This window comes from Pipistrellus hanaki (assembly GCF_964339955.1).
Source record: "Pipistrellus hanaki genome assembly, chromosome: 1".
Lineage (NCBI taxonomy): Eukaryota > Metazoa > Chordata > Mammalia > Chiroptera > Vespertilionidae > Pipistrellus > Pipistrellus hanaki.
The window spans coordinates 184,547,017-184,561,876 of record NC_140503.1 but is presented as its reverse complement, the minus strand read 5'-3'; the positions used below and the strand labels follow the sequence as shown (position 1 = coordinate 184,561,876).

Sequence of the window (14,860 nt, the reverse complement as noted above, 5' to 3'; positions counted from 1 at the left end):
TTCCAGAAAGCACATGCTCATAGTGATTTATATTCCCCTTTTCCCAGCTAGAGGTAATATGAAAATTGACCTCATGATATTACAAAGCTATCTTTTCTCATTTTTGGCAGTAACAGGAAAAGATTTATTAAGGTTAACTTTTCCCCATCTTCCTTCAAAACTTTTAAAATTATCTTCAATCTGTATTAATTACTTTGAATATCATATTAGTATTAGTTTAGTGATTAAAGAGTACTTATCATAATTTCTAAAATAGTTCATATAACATATCTGACATCTCAATGTTCTTTCATAGACTGAAAGACTTTTGTAGCATTTATATATGTTGAGTGAATGAGTGTTCAAACCATTTTGGGAAAACAATTACAATTTTAAGTAATAGTCTGAGAAATTCTACACATGTTCGTGGAGTCCTTTTAAATAATTTGAATGCACATAATCTTATCATTTACATTTAAGTTTTTGAATACTTTAATTTACCAATTGCTTATTTTAAAGATTGATGTATTGTTGTTAGTATCTGCTACTGAATGCAGATAGTGCATTATTAAGAGCCAAACTGTGTACTAAGATCCTTCCACATGTTATGTAATTTACTGCGGAGTAACGTATTGAAGAAAATTTTAATATTTATATTTCAAAGATGTCAATGGGTTTATTGATTTCCAAGGATAAACACTATTAAATAATAGCCAGGATTTAAAACAATATTTAGTTTGAAGACTTGTTTCCTGTTTCCTTTGAAGTCTGCACAATATAATTTCATTTTATCTTTATTATACAGACCAGGGTGGTTGGATTTGGAGTTTTCTAATTCATAAACACATGCCTCAATGATGGTAAGTAATTGGAAGTGCATTAGGATTGAGCATGGGTAGGGTGCCTTGTCTCTGCCTTTGAGTTCCGAGAAATTAAAATAATAATCTCAAGGAATAACACACTCTCTCTGTTGAGAATGACTATCTAACATGTGTACGTATCCAATCTAATGCTGTAATTCACATGTGGAAAAAAATATATTATATGCTACAAATGTGGTAAGTGCTAAAATACAGAGACTAATAACATTACATTCATGATCTAGACTATCTTATTTTTTAATAAAGGAAAAACTAATAAGATGATACATAACTCATGAAATGGAGAGCAGTTTGGTGACCCAGGGGAAGGGGGAATGGAGGTAGAAGAGGACATAGAGGGGTTAAATGGTGGTGAAAAAAAATAAAATAAAATAAATAAATGATACAGAAAACCATCACATACAAAGATGCTTACCACTATTATCTGTGGCAAATCTTAAAGATTATGAGTATGTTTAAGTAAATTATGATTTATTCATATGATGCAATTAACATTATCTGAAAAATAACATGTAACACTCAATTTTTATTAAAACTAATTTATAAAATGGCTAAAGATTTAATGAAAAGCAGCCTATACACTAAGTATGCTACAATCATAGAAACATACAAAAATTTTTGGTATATTAATAGCGTACTATAAGCTTTCTGTATGATTTTGAAATACAAATATACAGCAATGAGTTAATTTGACATCCCTTCCTATCTTTTCCTATACACCACCAGATAGTGCTCTAAAATACCTTTCTAATCATAAAAAATAAATAATTTACTACAGCCTTTTATAGAGAGAAGCAGAGCTTTATAACCTGCCAAGAAATCGATAGTGGCAGCTCTGAAAATTTGCAACTCGATTCTCCTGCCAAGGGGACATAGCTGATTGACAGCCCCATCGCTAGTTCTCTGGAGTAGCCCTGTGTTTGCACCAAACCCCTAGCAAGCCAATCAATTAATGTAAATGATTTTTCATACATACGACAAACACGCATCGAGTTTTGCCCAGGATGGCCTGGTTTACACCTGTTTTTCCAGAATAATTAATAATAGCACCCTTTTCCACTGGCAAAGTGACCTAATTTGGATGATAAATTATACAGTCACCCTGAGTATAGTCCATATAAAAGTCCTGGTTCTGACTACAGGGAAAGGCTCTTCCATGAATCTGTTACGAAAAGGCAGATGTGCTGAAACCAGTTCGGCTCAGTGGATAGAGTGGCGGCTTGCGGACTGAAAGGTCCCGGGTTCGGTTCCGGTCAAGGGCATGTACGTTGGTTGTGGGCACATTCCAAGTGAGAGGGGAGGGGTGCAGGAGGCAGCTGATCTATGATTCTCTCTCACCGTTGTTTCTAACTTTCTATCCCTTTCTTTTCCTCTCTGTAAAAAAATCAATAAAATATATAAATAAAAGAAAAAAGAAAAGAAAAGGCAGATAATACTCCAAAGCCAGGTCTCTGTGAGCTATTAGTCATGGCAACTTAAATTGTGTTTATTTATGAACAGTAGGTCCTATAAGCATAGTAGGCAAGTGACAAGTTTCAGTAAAGAATGCCAGTTATTGTGTTTCGGTGGAGAAGATACCCTAAAGTCAAGACCTCTAAGTACCAGCTTTTAAAGAGTAAGTATAAGCATTGATTTTAGATCTGGAAGTCAAAGAAAATAGAAGTAAAATATGAAATTTAAGCCAAAACCGGTTTGGCTCAGTGGATAGAGCATTGGTCTGCAGATTGAAAGATCCCAGGTTCGATTCCAGTCAAGGGCATGTACCTTGATTGTGGCACATCCCCAGTGGGGGGTGTGCAAGAGGCAGCTGGTCAATGTTTCTAACTCTCTATCCCTCTTTTTTCCCCTCTGAAAAAATCAATAAAATATATAGTGGGGGAAAAAAGAAATTTAAGAAAAAAAGGTTTGTTATTTTCTTTTCACCTTTATATTGCATTTGTTAGATTCTTTTATATTATATAAACAATTCTTTGTAGGTTTGTAATGGTTTTATTACTTATAAAAGTTTATAGGAAAGTAAAATAACTAAAAAAAGTGATATATAACAGACTTATCAATTTGAACTTTCAGGGTTTTAGGGAGGTAAAATAATAGTCCGCTCGATGTGGTGATTATTTTATTAACACAAAGAAATATTGCTCCCATCATTTGACACACAGAGAGAGGAATGACTTGAAATTTAGGAGGGAAAAGAGAGCCAAGCCAAGAAAGTTAAGCAGCTGTTCTCTGCTATGTTTCCAATCTGTTCAGTGCTAACCTATACCAGTAAGTTGATCACATTGGATCTTCCTTTAAATTCTTTATTGTTTAAAGAATTATATATGTCTTCTTTTACCTGATTGACCTCTCCCCAGCCATTCCCACTGCCAAGCACATGCCCTCACCCCCCTACTGTCTGTGTCCCTGGGTTATGCTTATCTGCATGCATACAAGTCCTTTGGTTGCTCTCTTATTCCCCAGCTCCACTGCCTTCCCTCTGACGTTTGATGATCTATTTGAAGATGCTGTCTCTGGTTCTATTTTTGTTCATCAGTTTATGTTGTTCATTATATTCCACAAATGAGTGAGATCATGTGATATGTGACAGTTTTTCCAACTGTCTTGTTTCACTTAGCATAATGCTCTCCAGGCCCATCCATGCTGTTGCAAATGGTCAGAGTTCCTTCTTTTTTATTACAACAGTGTAGTATTCCATTGTGTAGATGTACCACAGTTTTACTATCCACTCATCTGCTGATGGGCACTTAGACTGTTTCCAAATCTTAGCTATTGTAAATTGTGCTGTTGTGGAATTCTCATTTCATATTGCATCTTTTTTTTAAGGAACATTTTTATTGATTTTAGAGATGGAGAGAGAGATAGAAACATCAATATGTCAATGAAAAGAAATTGAAAAGTGAATTGAAGAACATAACAGAAAAAAATAAAGATAAAAGAAATGTTTTGGCTATGAAACAATAACCTATCTAATAAAAGAGAAACATGCAAATTGACCATATCTCTACTATACCAATAAGCCACACCCACCAGCAAATCAGGAGTGGCTATGCAAATGAACCCAACCAAGATGGTGGTTAATTTGCATATCCAGGCACAGACAAAGAGTGAAGACAGTGTAGAAGGAAGACAGGGGCTGCAGAAGGGAGCAAAGCTGCAGAGTAGCAAGCAAGTGGGGTAGAGGAGGGGGCGGGGAAGGGAGGGAAGCAGGCAGAGTAGGCGGCAGAGAATGGAGGGAAGCAGGTGGGGTGGCAGAAAAGGCCGCAGGAAGCCCTATTCTTGCAGGAATCTTCCTGCAATGGACCTTAGTTGTTAATATATAATTCCCAAATTAGTTTACAAATTTAATGAAATTTTAATCACAATTCCATAGTTCATATACTATTTTAGGTTAAATTCAAGATACTTTACTAGAAGAATCAAGTTGAGGGGTTAAATAAATTATTGAAAAAAAGTTTTGTTAGATGAAATCAGTCAGAATGTGGCTCAGTGGCTGAGCATCAACCTATGAACCAGGAGGTCACAGTTCCATTCCTGGTCAGGGCACATGCCAAGTTTTGAGCTCAATCGCTCAGTGTGTGGCATGCAGGAGGCAGCTGATCAATGATTCTCTCTCATTATTGATGTGTCTATCTCTTTCTCCCACTCCATTACTCTCTCTGAAATAAATAAAAACACATGAAAAATGTGCTCTGCCAGAATACAAGAAAAACAAAGTTACTGTATTCTATGTCATATTGTAGTAATACAGAAGGAAATGACTGTGAACATAATCTAGCCCTCAAATTCAGATCCAAGTGATTTGAAAATTTACTATATGATAAAAGTAACTAGCCAATTTGAATATGAAAAAAAAATTATTCAATAAATTGTATTGAAATGGTTACTAAGCCACTTAGAGGAACATAAATTAGAGTCCTACTTATATAAGAAATTACAACTTATATAAGAAAAATCAAAATATAATAAATAAAGTATAAAACTATTAAGGAAGATATTGGGGGAAATTGACCTGTGGGGTAAGGAGGCTTTTCTGGGTAGCATGTATCCAAAATAAAAAAGAAAAAGAAAGATATAAAAATAAAAAATAACTTATGGATGACATGACTAGAAAAAGACTAGAAACACAGGATAGACTGAGACAAAGACATTTACAACATAATTGGTATATATTATTCACAGGAAGGAAAGGACAAAAAAATTGATAAAACAGTGCTAACATTTATTGTTACCTAGGGAAAATAAGTTCGTTAAAAACATGACAAATTTTAGCCATCACATTGGCAGAATATTAAAAGATTCATTACTTCAAGTATTGATGGTAATATGGATAAGTAGCATTTTTGCAACCTTAAAGAGAAAACTGAATTATTTTAAGGTAAGTAATTTGGAAATATTAGTGAAATATTGAAATTAAAGAGATGTACATAAGTACACAAAATGATGTGCTATAAAATAAAATGTATTATGAAATAATTTAATAAGTTATGATTCTTCTATAATATAGAATACCACATTGTTATTGAAATGTATGTAAAACTGATTTCTAGATTAGTATACTCATCAAGAAAGATATTTCTAATATTAAATATGTGCCAAAACAAGTGTTAGATTTCATTTACATAAAAATGTAAATATATAAATGTGCATACACATGCTGGTTGGTGATTGATCTTAAATATCACAGTAAATTTTAATAATAAAACAATATATTTTGCCAATTTTGGAGTATTGTTTTTGTTTTCTTTATTTACTTTGTCAGGCAGGCCTACTCCGTTCTTTTAAAAATGTTTAGCCCCCTGGCTCAGTGGGTTGAGTGTCAGCCCTTACACCAAGGGGTTACAGGTTTGGTTCCTGGTCAGGGCACATACTAGTAACTGGGTTGCATATGATCTCTGGTGGAGGGCATGTGAAGGCAGTCAACAGATGTTTATTTCTCTCTCCCTCTTTCTTCCTCTCTCTCTAAATATAAATAAAAATATTTTTAAAAATTTTTAGAAATTAGAAACCATGAGTCCAATGAAAAATCTTCAGGTAGTTGGTGAATATCCAAAGATTATAAATGTTCTTTTGGAACCATTTTCTTGTGTGTGTGTGTGTGTGTGTGTGTGTGTGTTTTGTTTGTTTGTTTGTTTTTGTTTTGTTTGTTTGTTTTTGTGTATATGTTTTGTTTTTTTGAGGATGGTAAAGAAACCTTAATTTTCATTATGGTCTTTAAAGAAATGACAACTGGATTGAAGGGCTTAGATGCATGCATATTAGCATAACCAATGGACACAGACACCTGGCAGTGGTGGCTTGCCCTGGGTGGGAATGGCTGGGGGCGGGGGGATTAATTGGGGAAAAGGAGACATATGTAAAACTTTAGACAATAAAATAATGAACATCAAATTCCCTACTGTTCCAATTTACATCCATAGAAATTGACAACATAAATTGGACTTAGAAACAATACAACTCTATGACATTCGCATTCTCTATTTATATGCTCTTCCACATCAGATAAATTCTACAGGTCGCTAAAAATTCCACAAAGTGGAGGCATAATATTAACATTTGTTACATTATAAAATTTATTAAAAGATGTTGAAATTAAATGATAGAAAGTAACGGGAATTAGATCCTCTAAATGTGGAAAGAGATACCTTTCCCCCTAAATCTTGGGGTCATAAAATTAGAGATAAAATATTTTCATTGACATAAGGATCTTTTTAGATTATTCACTTCAAAAAGGAAAAAATACAAACGAGTAGAGCAAAAACACTCTAGTTATTTCTAGTTATGACAGTTGGAAGTTTTTTCAAAACAAGTTCTAAGGAAATGGCAGAAACAAATGCACATTCATAAGCCACCTGCACAGAGCAACAAATTGGTTTAAAGAACACATGTCAGAATAACACAAATGTAATCCAGAAAGGGAAAAAAAAAAAAAAAAAAAAAGCTTTTTGCTAGTTGAATTTGGCTATTTTGTGGAATAAACCTTATTCAAGAAACTCTACTGCAGGTGTTGAAATTTTTATCTAATAATTAAATAATTCTAGAAGGACTGAGTGGTGAATGATGTCCTTGTATTTAAGCAATTCACAAATTGTACAACCATAAATGATGGTTTTAAAAAAATGTGGCCAAAGATTGAACTCTTTGGCTAGAGCCCCTGATTCTAGCAGGCTTGGAGAACCAAATCACACCCTGATCACACCAATATTAAAATACTTATAGCCTTTACTAAGATGTTACCATTCAATTGTCATATGTTAAATGACAAGAGTAAAGGCTCTCCTAGAAGGTATAGGTATAATTGTTTTCAAAAGAAACTACCAAATGTTGAGACTATACCTAGGCCACATAATAGCAACGCTATCTCTCTGCCTCTCTGTTCTTCAGTAGCATTGACCCAAAGTATCCCCCTGAAATCTGAGACGATTAAAGCTTTTCCCAGAGTTGCAATTCCCAGCCTCCTTGGTGTCCCCACTATAGTTCACCTAGAATTCCGAGAATTTATAGCATTTTATGCCTTTGCTTGTTTACATTAATGAATGTGTCTCAACATACACTTCTAGAGTTTGTGTCCACTGAAAGCAGAGGCTCTGTCCTCCTTGTCCTGTGTATCTAGCATATTTACCACCACATACATGTCCTCCATACACTGTACACACACTACAAGGGCAAGGCTTGTGTCCTGATTACCATTGTTTCTCAGGTCTCAGAACTCGGCACATAGTAGTCGCTACAGGAATGCTGAGGTGGACTAAGGGAAGAGGGGAAATTGGGGGACATCTGTAATACTGTCAACCAAAAAATAAATAAATAAATAAATAAATAAATAAATAAATAAATAAATAAAATTACAATTTTTAAAAAATTTTATTGAGTGAATTAATAGCTAAGAGTACTTCCTGAAACATAAGGCTTCGGTTGATAAAACTATTTGTGTACCGACAGAATTACCCTGTTTCCCTGAAAATAAGATAGTGTCTTATATTAATTTTTGCTCCCAAAGATGCGCTAGGTCTTATTTTCAGGGGATGTCTTATTTTTCCATGAAGAAGAATACGGTACACATTTATTGTTAAATGAAAATAAAGGAAATTTATTACCTGTATACGGTACAGTAGTAAGGTAGTTGTCAACACAAACCAGACAGACTGTGAATCCTACAGTATCAAGAATTTACTCATTTATTCAATGACAATCATGTCATCATCTTCTGGAACATCATCATAACAACCCAATTCCTGAATTTCCTGGTGAATTTCTTGTGACTCCATTTCTTTCAGAATCAGTGGACCAAATCTCTCATGTTTAGCCTGGGGGGCCTTATTTTGGGGGGAATGCCTTATATTTAACTCAGAAGGGAACTTGTAAGTAGGTCTTATTTTCGGAGGATGTCTTATTTTCGGGGAAACACAGTAGGTTCTGAGATACTTAAAAGTAGAAAAATGCCATATGTTGTCATTTGCTTCCCACGAAGTACAAGACTTCGAACAAGCTTTTGCTTGAATGAGCCTAGTGATAAGGCATCCTTGATTCTGTTACAGAGCATTTGATTTAAAAGAAAAATCCCTGCACACAGTGTTCACTACTTGGTTATGGTGTGTCTGTTTCACATAGACATAAGAAGAATAACTGATTTTACACAGCATCCTTAAAAATAAGTAGCCATCAGACTCCTCAACAAAACTTAGCTAGGTTCAAATTTCCTGCTTTTAACTCTTTATCTTATGTGTGTGTTTTTTTATAGGACAAGTACTCCAATTTGTTAGTGTTACCTAAATAATGAATCTAATACTATACATAATATGTCAATCATGTGATTGGTACACAGTAGACTTTTATACTTACTGTACTTCTATCGATTGCACTAGCCTCCCTTTCCTTTCTTTCCCTCCTCCTCTCCCTTCCTTTTAGTTTCCTTTATCCACAGTCATGTGTGTGTGTGTGTGTGTGTGTGTTTTTAAATTCTTTATTGATTAAGGTGTTACATATGTGTCCTTATTTCCCCATTATCCCTCTATCCCCCACACTCATGCCCTCACCCCCTGTTGTCTGTGTCCATTGGTTAGGCTTATATGCATGCATACAAGTGCTTTTGTTAATCTATCTCCCTTACCCCCACCCTTCCCTGCCTTCCCTCTGAGGTTTGATAGTTTGATCGATGTTTCTCTGTCTCTGGATCTGTTTTTGTTCATCAGTTTATGTTGTTCATTGTTTTTTGGTTGTTTTTTGGCTTACATAGCATATGTAATCTGAGAGTTGTGCTGGTTTAGACTGAATACTCTGGGCATAGAATACGTGGATTTGAGTCTTGAATTGAAAATTATCAGCAAGGTGATCTTTAGTGAATTTCTAAAAAATGTTGTGCTCTGTGTTCCCATCTGTAAAATGGGGAGAATGACAGCATGTCGGCTTCATTCTTCCTTCATATTTGATTGGTAACTTTGCTAAGTATAACCTTCAAGGCTGAGCATTCACCTTTAGATTTTTAGAGACATCTCCCCCGAGCCTTCTGGTATTGCTGAGAGACATCTCATAGCTCTCTAACTCTTTTTCCTTGATTGTGATCTTCTCCATCACCATTCTCTATCCCTAAAAACTCAGAATTTCCTGTTTATCTTATTTTGACTACAATCTGTTTTCTTTTGATGCCATAAGTCTAGGTTTTTGCAGTGAGTATAAGCTCTCTCTCTCTCCTTCTCCCTGTCACACATGAACTAAACTCATGTCTACTTCATTCACCACTGTAAACCTAGCATGATGCAGGTTTTCAATAAATATTTGTTGTAAAAGAATGAAAGATCTATTTTAAATCCAAAAGATATTAATGCACAAGAATCCAAGGACTTCACTTTATTGCACTTAAACCACTGTAACTAGGATAAATAATACTAGAATCAATGTGACTCTACAGAGTATCTGCTATTATGTTTTTTCAGTTAACATTTTCAGTGTTATGTTCTTTCCACATATGTTTTATCTTGGTCTTGAAACAATTTGGAAAGATATATGTCATTTTTATTTTTCACAAATGAGGACTCTCTGCCTCAAAGATTGGCCTGAAATCACCCTGGTGGGAAATGGTAGAGCTGAAACCAGAATTTATATAAAGTCTAGGGTTCTTTACTGGTACCATGCATATACTGAGTTATTCTCCTGAAGCCAGGACGTTCCATTTATGTCCACTTTGTCCTTTTCCCCCACAGTAGTGATTTGTGATATTTTGATAATATTGTCAATTTTTCAGTTTTCCACCCTGCTATTTTTTCTCTCCTTTCAGACTCCACCTTCACATATTATTTTCTTAGACAAGTTTCAACCACCTTTCTATAAGTGTACAATGTTACATTAATCTTCTCAATATTTGAATGAAAGGTCAAACAGTTTCTTGCATTAGTTAGTCAAGTGTGTCTCATAGTATAAAATAAAACAAAATGATGGCATGCCCAACAGACTCTATACATAGGTGATCTATCAACTATAGCATTTGAATTTTAGCTTCAAAAATCTTTTTCTCAGTCTTTTGAAAATTTGATTATCATGAAACATCATAGTTAGTTTTTTTGCCCTCAAGTTTGAGTGGTTATCATTAGTATCAGAAAATTAAGCAAATAATCTAGATGACTAAGAAAAAATTCATTGACAACCATCTCCATGTATTTAGTCTATATGCTATATGACTAAAATTACTTTGAAATTATATATGTTCTAAAGCGAGTGTATATGAATATTTTTATTTGGGCAACTGAATGCTACATTGTATATAATTGATTAATAAAATTGTCTTAAAAAATAAAAATAAAAACCTGTTATTTTCCTTGCACTCTCTCAAATATAGCTTCTTGTTCAAAGCTTACAATAAATTATTTTTTAAAACAGCTGATATATCAAAACACTTCTCAACTCTTTTAAAAATCTGATTATAAATAGAATATTCCCAACATTAAAAATAAGTTAAATCAAGCTTAAGAGATTTTAAGCAACTTGTCAAGATGCCTTATAGTCTCATGGAGAATGAAACGTTGGAACCATAACTATAGCTTCAGTTACAGCAATGAGACAGGTTTTCATAGTTTGGAAATATGAAAATCAATATACTGTCCCTCCTTTGTGCTCTTAATAGAAAGTAACAAGGAAATAAGCTCTTGTCTCTGCTAAGATATAAGAAATAACAGGCCCTAATTTGGTAAATCTCAAAATAGATGACTTTGATGATTTATTTTAGAAACCAGCATAAGACACAAAAATTCTTACACCCAGAACCACCTATGGTTAGTTTTGAAAAGGCTTCTCAAAAGACAAAGAAAGGGAGAAAATGCATAAATGTAACTGGTTTGTATACGATTACATCAGTTATCTCCAACTAAATATTATAAAGATGAAAAGTTCACCACACCATAACTACTTTTTAAAAAATGAAGACATGAACTCTCATAATTGAGGCCCTACGAGTTCATTATAACAACAAAATATAGTTTTATTTTTAGAACATTTGTCCACTGGCTAGAATAATTCAAATGATCTAGAGTACTAGGATAAAATGAGTCATTTTTAGATTTGAACAGCATAACACCTCTATCTGACTCACTAATGCAGATGGTATGAACAGCATAGGGAATTTCCTACTACAACTCCCGTTTTAAAAAGTACTGAGAAAAAGACAGTGAAACAACTATTGAGTTATTTTTATGTTTCAGCTCAAATCTTGGACATATTGCATGTGAAAAGTTAAGCAACCATAAACCATCTACTCCTGCCCTTCATTTCCTAGATGAAGAAACTCTCCAGAGGTTAAGGACTCTTGACATATAAAATCTTGTCTCTAAACTGCCAGAACCCATCTCTGTCCACTGCAACACACAACTTTTTAACAACTCCCAACTTTCTAAATTATGAGCAGCCAGAAGAGAATTCTGGGGCCAATTATGATGATCACCACATAAGTATTCTCAAACACAAAATTACTGTTTAAAACAACACATCTCTTTATGCCCTGAGCACTTGCCTGATAGGGTGTAAGGAAAACTTGCACTTCTAATGATAAAGGAGCACACAGGTTGTTATTTCAGAAAACCACTGGCTAAATCTGTTTTTATTTTTGAGAACACAGATTCATTTGTAATATTGTGCATGAGAGCCCTGACACCTATTTTATAAAAATATTTTCTGTAATTGTCCAATAATATATTCAAAGCAATAAGTCATAATGACAAAACTTATATACAAGGAATAATTAATCAACAAGTACATGTGTGTTCATGCAAAATATTTTAGTTTCTAAAGAAAAAAAGTATAAATAAACTAAAACAAAACAACAAAACAGCATTGAGTGTCAAACATTTTTCTGGTATGTCTGGTATTACTTAGCATAATTCAATCCATTCTATATTTTCAGAGAGAAAATAGTTATTCTATCTGCTGGTATTGACAAAACTATTCACTGTTGGTATATACTAAAATTAATCATAATAATAATTCATTTTAGCAATGATGCAAGTAGTCATAAAGGCATGTTTTCATCTGCATAGCAATTGTGTTTTATTCTTGAGGGTCACATCATACAACAATATAATTTTAAATGTAGATTTATATAAAACAAAATCACACAGCATACTCATTTATATAAAACAAAATTACACAGCATACTCATACTTGGACCTTTATAGGATCTATGTCCTAATCTATATATTTTAACTTCATGCATCAACTACTCCTATAGCTAGATACAATACCTCAGCAGTTTAAATTTTTTCCCCCCAGAATGATTTAAAAGTTTTATTGAAAGGTATTGCAACCCAAGCAGACCTATTAAATTGGAGGCTTGGGGTTGATATTCTCAGTCTCTCTCTGTCTTTCACACACACACACACACACACACACACACACACACATACACAGCCAGAACATCATTTATATCAGCATACAATTTTTTCATGTAGACATCCAATTAAAATAAAAATCTTTGTAATCTGGTTGAATAAAATATGCATATTTATTTCTAACATAAATATAACACGTGACACTGGTGGATTTTAGCCATATTTATTTATTTTGATGTAAAGCCCCCCCCCCCATAGCAAAAAAAAAAAAAAAAAGAGGGAGGGGTAAGGAAAACAAAAACATTTGCATATGGAAAAGCATCATACATACCATACTATGAAACTCCTCAGTTTCTAAAATAACCATATCTATAAAATGCGGAATCATTAGAAAGTTCATCAGTGTCATTTTTTTTTCACTACATTTAGCAGGAAACCCATTTCTCCTCCTCCTCCCCATCCCAGTAACTGAGTCTTGACTAGTTTTGACCACGTTTCCAGTCGAAAACAACTGGACTACTACCCTCCACGCTCCACACACAGGTTCATGCCCTTCTAATCTGAAAATGGGCAGACCTAACCAGAAAAGAAAATGATGGTAAAATATTGCACAGGTGCCTAGGGAAACGCCAATGACTTAGACTGGTTTGGGGAAAGAAAGAAAGAAAAAGCAAGAGAGAGGGGAGCAGGCGCGAAAGAATAGTTCTCTCAGTCCTTGCGTTCACTCACCAGCTTCCCAGATGCAGGGCCAGCAACAAGAACATCAGCCTCACGCCTCTACTTGGACTCCACAGACGGAAAGGGGAGAAGAGGAAAGCTTTCCAAGAACCCATTAGAATCGCTTTTTCTCCCCCTCAGCCTTCTTCCAGCCGGGACTTTCGCTCCCACCTTAGCCGCAGCCCAGGGCAGGAGCTCCAGAAGGCAAAGTGTGGGAAGGCGCTACACCTCCCCGCCAGGTAGGATGCGACTCCCAGCGGAATGGAGCCGGGTAGCCAATCGCACCGAGAGGATGCTGGCATAAATTATCTGCGGAGCGTGTGGGCCAATCAGCGGCCCCGGGAGGCGGGCCTCCCCCTACTAGAAACCGAGCCCAGTGGGGAAAAGGGCTCCGTCTTCCTAAAAGAAAAACAAACCTCCACTCCCTCCTCGCAGCCCTGGGAAGCAGGCATCGGAGTGGCCCCAGACAGATTTCCTCCCGGGCGGAAGGAGGGGTCCCTCTCCCTCCCCGCTGCCTCCTTCCTCTCCCGCGTCTGGATCCGGAATCTGTCTTCCGAGACCCGCGGGAAGATTGCAGAAAACCCCAATTGGTTTCCCCCAGGCTCGCGAAGGTTCTGCTAATTGCTGTTCATTATCCTTCCTTTGGGAGTGTAGGATGGGGTCTCCCTTTTGGAAGCAGCCCCAACGCCTGGCACAATGCCCGGCACACAGGAGTCCCTAAAATTCCGAATGAATGAATGAATGAATGAATGAATGAATGAATGAATGAACGGGCGTGCTCGATGCAATCCTGGTGATCGCGTTTCCTAACTCCTGTCCCTCTTCTGTAGGAGGGAGGTGATTTGCATGCTCCTCTCCCAGGGCACCAGACGAGGATACTAATGAATAATGCCAGGCACGAACTATCTCGTTTTATACTAAGAAAAAAAAAAAAAAGAAAAAAAGTAAACAAAAACCCGATTTTGGGAAAAGGTCCCAGGAGCCACAGGAGTGATAGACCTCGTGCATGGGTAACGTTGTTCTCTTGTCCCTCCCCAGTTGCCTTTGCATCGGCGGAGCTCCCGTGTTTGGTACCCAACTTCAGAGGCTCTGCTTCGAGTTTGCAGCAGAGCTCAACAGTTGCCAGGGCAACCGGAAAGCCTCTGGCAGCCTGAACCACTGTACAGGCAAAGGCAGCGATGGTGGTGGAAGCAGGCTCGCTGCCCAGCCATTTCTGCTTTTATGGCTTCCTAAATCCCTGCTTTCCCACACAGGGCAGCTCGGGGTTGGGTCTTTGATGGCCTCGTTAATCACCAGGCAACCACGTGGAGCTGGCCAGATTCAGGGGTGAGCTACCATTCACCGCATAGTTACCCGAGAGCATTTGTCTCCCCGCGCACAGTGCAAGGCAGAAGTAACAGTGTCTGCCCAAGCTTCTGAAATCACTTCCCTGGTTTGGCAGCAGCGACGTTACAGATATGTTCTCGCCCAGGA

At 36.1% G+C, this 14,860-nt stretch overlaps 1 protein-coding gene across 1 annotated transcript in view; it reads right to left on the bottom strand.

Moving 5' to 3' along the window:
• GABRG1 (gamma-aminobutyric acid type A receptor subunit gamma1) overlaps positions 1-13,550 on the bottom strand; it is a 42,764-nt gene extending 29,214 nt beyond the window's left edge. The window contains exon 1 of the mRNA XM_084901057.1: positions 13,400-13,550. Coding sequence (XP_084757183.1) covers positions 13,400-13,503 — 104 coding nt within the window. The 5' untranslated portion in view covers positions 13,504-13,550. The remainder of the gene's footprint in view (positions 1-13,399) is intronic.
• Positions 13,551-14,860: the final 1,310 nt, after the last annotated feature.